At 35.6% G+C, this 9,133-nt stretch overlaps 1 protein-coding gene across 1 annotated transcript; it reads right to left on the bottom strand.

Annotated features, from left to right (window-relative positions):
* Positions 1 to 280: 280 nt before the first annotated feature.
* On the bottom strand, positions 281 to 6,092 carry LOC148117462 (odorant-binding protein-like). The gene is made up of 6 exons (XM_087902567.1): positions 6,005 to 6,092; positions 5,436 to 5,575; positions 4,253 to 4,323; positions 2,188 to 2,298; positions 1,438 to 1,539; positions 281 to 363 (listed from the first exon to the last, which is right to left on the bottom strand). The coding sequence occupies exons 1-6, from the start codon at positions 6,059 to 6,061 to the stop codon at positions 281 to 283; spliced, it is 564 nt and encodes a 187-aa protein (XP_087758693.1). The 5' UTR covers positions 6,062 to 6,092.
* Between the last annotated feature and the right edge of the window lie 3,041 nt (positions 6,093 to 9,133).

Consider the following 9,133-nt stretch of genomic DNA (forward strand, 5'->3'; position numbering starts at 1 on the left):
ACCCACAGGGCAGGAAACGCTGACTGCTCTTAGGGAAGGAGAGGGAGGAGGAGAGGGAGTGGGGGGAGTGGGAGGGTGTTGGGAGGGGGGCAGAAATGGAAACTTTTATAATTTATGTGCTTTTTGAATGAGATCCTTTTCACAACATCTTTATTGCTTCTTGAAACACTTTATTTAATCATTCAAAAATATGAAGACCCTATAAATCATAAGAAGGGACTAGAAAGACAAATCAGGAATTAGGTATATGGTGTTCTGACTTCACAGGAGAGAAGACAATTCATTTAAAGAAATGGTGATTTTTATATGACATTAATTCCATGGTCAAGAGGATATGATGTATAATTCTATTCCTCCTGTCATCTGTACAGATATGAAAACAAAAATTAAAACATGATTGAACAGACAGGAAAGATTTCATCATTGAGAGTTCAAGGATGCAAAAATAAATATAACAGTATAATGAGTGTACAGAAATGATGTACACAAACAGTTCTTTTCTTAGAAATCACCAATACCTTATACTTTTGATTCTATAGAATCACTGTCAACAGAAAAAAATGACATTATGTGTCCCTACATGAAAATTTATATTGAGAGGTTTCAAGATATATACTAAAAATATTAACATCATTTCACCATATCTGTGACAAATAATACCCCACAATCTTAAGTAAAGTAAGATTTTTACAAATAACAAGGCACACTCTGTTGATGGAGTATTCTTCAATATAAGCATATTAGCAATTGTGAATTAGATAAAATTCTTCATATTTTTATAAATAAAAATATTTTATCTGTCATTTCTATCTCTATAATATTTCTCTTTTAAAAGACATATGATATGCAGTATCAATTTTGCTAATTTTCAGTTCACTTTTTCCTTGGTGTCATCCTTATCTCTAATTTTTACATAATAATCACAAATCCATTCAAATATCAAGTTGGTTAGGCATGGTCTCTGTTTCTACTTACCTACAGAAAGTCATTATTCAGGACAAGTATCTGCAAAAGAATATGAACAGGGTAAGGATTGACATAAATGTTTTCATTTCTGTCAATATGATAATAGATCCCCAAGGATTATATCTGGAAATAGAAGCTGAAAGATTGCATATGACTCTATATAATCTGAATCAGTGATTTTACTGAGTAGATATATAGGTAGATCGATTGATAGATAGATAGAGAGATAGAAAATAGACAGATTCATTATATATATATATTCTATATATATTCATTATATGCACATATATTATATATACACATATTATATGTATACATAATGTGTGTATAATGGATATATATAGAATATAATGTATGTATGTATATATATATATATATATATATATATATATAGAGAGAGAGAGAGAGAGAGAGAGAGAGAGAGAGAGAAATTCTATGGCCAAAATAATATTCATTATTCATTGTGGTTACCTGTAGCCAGAACTTCTCTAATGTTTTCTGTTGGAATGTTCCGTTCCTTAGCAAATTCCTCAAGTTTTTCATATTGTTCAGGAGTCAAAGTTTTACTTTTTCCTACAGTGTATGAAAGACAATGTCAAAGACATGTTCAAGAAATATGGAGAAATTATGTTGCTTGTTTAGTATCCCTGCATCATATGCAATACAAAGTCCCAACTGCTTCAAATTGATCTGTCCTGGGTGGATCAATACAGACAGTAGGATTTTCTCCAAATTCCATTTTCAGTGTTTCATGATGTATGCAAAAATCAAGCAACTTCTCTAAGGAATTCTCACATCTCAATCCTATGTATTTTCAAAAATATAACACTAAAGAATCATGAATATCTACCAATGAAACCTTCACATTTCTCCTGAGTCTACACTCTAGAGTTCATGATTTCTTTAGTACACACTTGGTCAAATGACACTCAAAATGGTTTAAATTTCCGGACAAATAATATTTGGATCCTTCTTTCTAGTAAGGAAACATGAACATACACACTTCCAGTAGCATTCACAATCACCAAGAGTCTTCAATGACCATGCTACTCAAATTACAATATAATGTAAAAGTTGGTCCACACAGCAATCATATTGTTATTTAGTGGAGAGGTGTTTGGAAACACCGTGATACTGTACTTGGAGTGTGAATCTGACTTAATCTCTATTTTCAGGGTGATACTTCTCTTACTACATCAGAAAACCCACTACCATTCTTACCAACAACAAAAATCAGGTTAGTTGTCTGGCCAGCTCTATCCACATTCTTACTGGTAAAGACTATGTTCTCTGCTGTTGCATGCACAGGTTCAAATATATTGTCACCTTCAACTGTAATAACAGAAATATTTCAATCTCAGTGTCACTCATTTTCTATTTTGTTTGATGTCACCTGTTGACTAAACATTAATATTGATCCCGACTCTAGCAGTCATCACTTATTCACTATCAAATGACACATGAGGGCAAAGGTATTCTTGTAGTCATTCATTTTGCATATCTAATCATAATGCAGTGACCAATTATTTCCACTCTTAAAACCTGATAGGGAATCCTAGGTTCATACACGTTCCCTTTTCTCTGAATTCCTTGTGTCAAGACCTGTGGGATCACTCTGTTGGGTAATCCTTCCCCTTTCAACCAGATTCAAAAGGACGCTTGTCAATTTTCTGAAACTGTAAAACTTTGGTGTCATACAAGAGTAATACTTGGTGGGAGAATTGATACATATGCCAAAAAGGACATACTAATTAGAAATATGCACAAAAGTTTTATTCTTATAAGATTATGTGTAGAAAAGATGTAAAAATCAACATTTTAAGTTTACCAGACATTCATATTCTGTGTGTGTCTGCCTCTCTGTATGTGAGAGTTTTTCTGTTTGCATTCTGTGTGTGTGTGGGGTAGAGGGGTGCGTGCGTGTGTGTGTGTGTGTGTGTGTGTGTGTGTGTGTGTGTGAGAGAGAGAGAGAGAGAGAGAGAGAGAGAGAGAGAGAGAGAGAGACGTTTCCTCTTAAAGACATTGATTAATGATAAAAGTGGTTCATGGAAAATAAAAGTAATACAGGATCTAGTAAATTTTGATTACTTGACTACTCTATAATGTCATATAAACTTAGGAAAATAATAAACTTGGCAGAAGAATGTACTCTCCCTTCATTAAAGATCAAACCAAAGATCATCCTATGCATAATTCAGTTGAATATTTTTGCTATTATTTTAGCAATTTTACAGAATTCAAGAAGTCAGTCTGAAATTTTTAAACAGATTTCTCTAACTGCTTTTCGACATTGAACTTTATCTTCCAATCATCTAAATGTTATGATCGCTACACTGCAGGAGAATAGGAAACTTTAAAATAGGACCATTAGTTTAAAGTTTCTATGAATCCAGGAAGACAGTTCAGGCCTGTAATATAAGTGCTTGTCCGCCTGAGGCAAGAAGTTTGCAACGATGTTTGAGGTCACTGAGACCTACCAGTGAGTGTCAGACCTGTCCGGTCACAAACAGAGATATTGTATGAAAGCAGCATTATTTGTCATAGCCAGAACATGGAAACAACCTCATTACCCCCTTGTCAGAAGAATGGATAAGAAAAATACAGTGCATTTATACAATGGAATACTACACAGCAGGGAAAATGACATCTTGAAATTTGCAAGCAAATGAATAGATCTAGAAAACATCATATTGAGTGAGGTAACCCAGACCCAGAAAAAGAAATATCATATATACTCAATCATAAGTGGTTTTTAGACATAAAGCAAAGAAAAACTACCCTAAAATTCATAATCATAGAGAACCTAGACAACAAAGAGGACCCTAAGAGAGACATAAATAGATCTAATCTACATGAGAAGTAGAAAAGGACAAGATCTCCTGAGTAAATTGGGAGCATGAAAAGCACGGGAGAGTAGAAGGGGATGGGAGAAGAAAGGAGGGGAGGAGAGATAAATATATAGCCTAATAATAACAATTTTAACAAAAGAGAAGACACTGAATATTATATAGAAATAAATTTTCATGCAGGAAACTATTTGGAGACCTTTTGTTAGCATTACTACGCATGTCTTCAGGTTCAGTGTTCTTTTACATGTAAACTTCAGGTGACCTACATTGTACTCTGACATTGTAGAATATCTCAGTTGGTTGGAAGAACTGATGAATTTCCAAGTAACTAATATTGTTCTAGGTTCATGTACCTATGAGTGGCTTAAGTGTCAGCATGAATGTGCTCACTCAAAATGCTTCTGTTTGTAGAGGAAGCTCCCAGATCCCATACTTACACTGGGTTCTGTATTTGCCATCTTCTTGCCTATATCCAATGACTTTGGTCTCTGAACATTGGCCATTGGCACTAAAAATCAAACAGAGGATCCCTGGTTTATACTTTATAACCTTTAATTCATATTAAAGATCTTTAAGTATTATAATGAACTTGTTGATGTAATAAAATCTATGACCAGGGTACAGAGCTGGAACAGAAGTACCTATGCTTACCTACTTCTCTTAATTCTTGTTTAGAAAATATCATCCTGTTTGTAATCATACACATGATTTCCTTTATTTGTGGCAATATTTCCAAGAACTGTGAGGAATCTGAAGGCTTCTTATCCAAATTTCACTATTCACTAAGTATGATTTTCAATATCTTTTTTTAAAGATTTTATTTATTATGTACACTGTTCTGTCTCCATGTATGCCTGCATGCCAGAAGAGGGCACAAGATTTTATTGTAGATGGCTGTGAGCCACCATGTGGTTGCTGGGACTTGAACTCAGGACCTCTGGAAGAGCAGTCAGTGTTCTTAACCTCTGAGCCATCTCTCCAGCCCCGATTTTCAATATCTTAATTATCATGTTGTAGTCCAATGATAACATGTACACAGGTTTATATGCATGTGTTTTAAGTGATTTAATTTATAACCTAAAACTTACATTCATAGCTAGAAGAAAGAAATGGTTCTAAGCCTTATAAGTTCTTATGCTGCTTTGCACCCTTTCAATGAACTTACTCATCTAAATGTCACAGAGTGTCTTTGAAACTAGAGCATCAAAGAAAGGGATTTGCAAAACAGATTTGTCTAACCTGTTTGTGGAAGACTTTTTTTGATGTCATTGATTGAATAATATAACGTATATGACTATGAGCCAAATATTCACACTTACCTTTCAACTTACTAGAAATGAGATTCTTAGAGTCCCTTGCATCTAATATTAGAGCAAAAAATTCAACCACAGGCCTCCAACAAAAAGGATTTCTAAGGAAACACTCAGGGTATTGGAGACTCTATCTAACGTCCATGAAATACCCAGAGCTAACCCATCCTGGAATAAAATAATTACATTGCTTAAGATAAGGCCTTCAATTTCATGACCAGAAAAAGAACATTTACCATTATGTTTGACAGCATAAATGCTGAGAAACGGAACTATTCTGCTCAGTTTACATAGTTGACAATTTGCTTACTTGACATAAAATGTGACTCCCATTTTATTACATGCTTCACTACAAGTAAGTTCACGAACGTAGATTCTCAGAGGTCCTTCTTTCTCTATCTTGTCAACTTTGTCAGCAGCAATGGCAATGGTAACCCACTTTCCTTCAAGCTGAAAAAACAACAAAGGCCATGAGAATGTGAGTTGGTACTCACATCTCCTATCCCAATCTTTGAAAATACATAAGCTAACTAGAAATACAAAATGAGAAATATTTTATCTATTAGTTAAAAATTATGCTTCTAGAGATGTAGAATAACACATGGTAATACGATGACTCAATTTACATAGCATTTGGTACCTGTGACCTTTCGGAACTACTCATGTGCTGGCCTCTTAAGCTCTGAAATTCAACCCATTGTACCCTTCTTTCAATTGTTTCATCTTAGAACAATCTGATTGAAAGGTTGCACGTGTGTGAAAGCCAGAAAGGTTATTTCATGAATATGAACTTGCATGGACAAACCGATTGAAACCTCACATCCACAGCAATATGCTGTTGAAGAACATCAAACCTATGCACAGACCAAATGAATTTACCTCAGCATGAGCATGAGCCAGACCAAATGCCAAAGCCAGCAACAGAAATTTTACCATGGTGGTGCCTGCCTTTGCTCTTCTGTAGAAGCTCAAAATAAGATGTTGGTTATGAAGGAACTGAACTGACAAAGCTTTTTATACAGTTAGTTAGAGGGAGTTTCATGGAATCAACCAATGGTTCTGTGCCACAACAACCTGCATCTGTTCAGTATTTCCTCTTTGGCTCTGATGAATGGCATATTATCTCATATCCCTAAACTAATAAGATTAGGCTAAAGGTAGGGTTCTGTTGGGATGACGAATTGAGTGTTCTTGTCAGAAAGAAAGAACTATCATTGTGAGAGCATTAAAGCAATTGTTTTGACTCCACAACTATACTGGTGGGTAAATGTCAATATCCATATGCGCATGCTGTAAATGGTTCATCTAATCAAAGTGACATGCCTTTTAAAATACATTCTGAATTTAAGCATAATACTATGCAGTTAAATGAATTTAAAACTGTGGCCTGAGAAATATGAGTCAAAGTAACTACATTCTTAGAAGATAAGATGGTAAAACTAAGGAACAGATTTTCTATATATCCTGTGCGACCTTTAAGTCTTTTACTATATTGACTACTTTATTCTTCCAGCACACGAAATTCAAAGGCTATGGTACAGAACTTCAAGAGATATCACCAAAACATAACTGTATAAATAATAGAAAATAAATGGTACTAGATGTCCACTGGGAATAAATACAGGTATCGTTAATAAAAAGAGCCAAATCATTATTTTTTCTGCTCTGTAATACTCCACTGAGTAAATGTACCACATATTTTTTACCCATTCTTTAGTCAAAGGGCATTTAGGCTGTGTCCAGTTTTTTACTATAACAAAAATGCTGCTATGAACATAGCTGAGCACATATCCTTGCACATAATTAAAATGCTACTGTTGAGTCTTGAGGTAAGCTGTTTCCTAATTTTCTGAGAAATAACCATAGTGATATCGAAAGAGGCTGTAGTAGTTTAAACTCACACCAATAATGGAAGAATGTTCCCTTTGCCCCACATCCTCTCCAGCATAAGTTGTCATAATTTTTTTTTGGCAATTGTTACAGGTGGAAGATGGAATCTCACAGTCACTTTCCCTTTGCAGCTATTAATATTCTTCCTTTATTCTGTATGCTTAGTGTTTTGATTATGATGTACAAAGAGATTCTATTTTATCTAGTCTTTGGTGTTCTGTATACTTTTTGTACCTACATAGGCATATCTTTCTTTGGGCTGGGAAAATTCTCTTCTATGATTTTGTTGAATATGTTTTCTGTGATTTTCAGCAGGACTTCTCCTTCTATCCCTATTATTTTTAAGTTTGGTCTTTTCGTGGTGTCTCATATTTGTTGGATATTTCATGTTAAGCTTTTGTTAGATTTAATGCTTACCTTGATGGATGAGTTTATTTCTTCTATTATACATTCAGGTCTATTTCCACAGATCTCCCTGTCTTGGGCCTGCTTACTCAGAGATTCCTGACTTGTGCCCAGTCATGCAGAGGTTTCTGGCTGAGCCTGCTCTTTCAGTGGTTGCTCCCTTGTACCTGTTCCTATGGAGGTTGCTGCCTCAGTCCTGCTCCAGTGGAAGTCACTGACTCAGGCCTGCCGTTGTGGAGGGTGTAGGCTCAGGATGTAATATTTTCTATAATGTTTGGATTCTTAATATTTTGAAATAATGTTAGCAATAATTAAAACAAAATATATGCTCCATTACATTAATTTAAACTACTTAAAACATTACTGCAACTTATTTATTGCTCACATCAAAAATATAAAGACATGGTTATGACTTGTGCTTAAGAGATTGGATCATCATTCATATTCAAATATTTGCTTCTCTTCAAATTTGGAAAAGCATAGATCATAAAATTCATATAAGAACATTTCTTTAAAAATGGCTGACTATTGGAAAATTATTAGCAGAAAGTTAAATCACTTTTAGTGTTCATGTGGTTTTCTTTCCTATTACCAGTAAACTAAAGTAAGTGAAGAAATCCATTTATATTCTTAATTCAAATTGATGATACGCTTTTCTGTTTGTTTTATGTTTTCAAACCTATGAAATACAGTTTCCATGTAATTTTTTCTGGGAAAAGCTAGCCGGGTGGGTGACAGGAAACGGCCCACTGCCCATCACTACAGATGGCGCCCATGTGGGTAACTGAATCCACAGAAATCCTGAGAAAGCTTGGCAAAGAATAAAGTAAAGCATGTTTTCTTGGTAGCAGCAATTTCTCAGGTCTGCTCTGCTTGCTAGAGGCAAGCAAGTGCTCTCATCTAAGAGAGGCTTCCTGACTCAGCTTTAGCTGCAAAACCCTGCAGCTCTTTTAAGACGTCCTGCCACAAAACACTAAAATTGTTTTTGTTGAAAAGCTGAACACATGCTTTTCAGTTTTCAACCATAGCAGGATAAAAGCTGTGCTGTTTTAAAATGGCAGCTTTCTGGGCCGTCCTGCCAGGGCAAGCTCTGACTCTTTCAGGCAGGCAGTCCGACTGAGTGTGGTCTGTGAGCAGAATGATGCAGCTTGCTTGCTGGCAGGGACCTTGGAACGCCATAGAGTTGTAGCAATATAAATGGCTACAGCCGGTACCTCTGCCATGAGGCTGGAAAGCTAAGGAATGAGCTGTATCCAGTCGTCAAAACCATGGCTCTCCATATTGCTTAGTAAATTAAAGACTCATGTGGTCAGAAAAAGAGAGATATACAGTAAAGAGAGATTCAAAGAGGAAGAAAACCTCTAAACGGTTTACAGTGTGTTAAAATATATCCAGGCTAAAGGTTAAAGTCATTAAAAATAAAAAGGAAAGAAAGAGAGAAGTAGGGTGTGGTGGTACACACCTTTAATCACAATGCCTGGGAGGCAGAGGCATATTGACCTCTGTGACTTCAAGGGGCAGAGGTAGATTGACCTCTGAGACTCCAAGGTGTGGTAGGACGTGACTTTAATCTCAATGCCTGGGAGGCAGAGACAGACAGATCTCTGAGTTCAAGGTGTTGTAGCACACATCTTTAATCCCAGCACTTGGGAGGCAGAGACAAGTGGATCTCTGTGAGTTCAAGGACAGCCTGGTCTACAAGAGTTATTCCAA

This window comes from Myodes glareolus, chromosome X (genome assembly GCF_982192425.1).
Source record: "Myodes glareolus chromosome X, mMyoGla1.1, whole genome shotgun sequence".
In the NCBI taxonomy this organism is placed as follows: Eukaryota; Metazoa; Chordata; class Mammalia; order Rodentia; family Cricetidae; genus Myodes; species Myodes glareolus.

Excerpts from the sequence above, each read along its gene's own strand:
- LOC148117462 (XM_087902567.1), bottom strand. The coding sequence starts at position 6,061 with ATGGTAAAATTTCTGTTGCTGGCTTTGGCATTTGGTCTGGCTCATGCT. Across the intron at positions 2,299-4,252 it reads TGGCAAATACAGAACCCAGT|TTGAAGGTGACAATATATTT; the intron begins GTAAGTATGGGA and ends CTGTTATTACAG. Across the intron at positions 364-1,437 it reads TAGAGAAGTTCTGGCTACAG|ATGACAGGAGGAATAGAATT; the intron begins GTAACCACAATG and ends ATATCTGTACAG.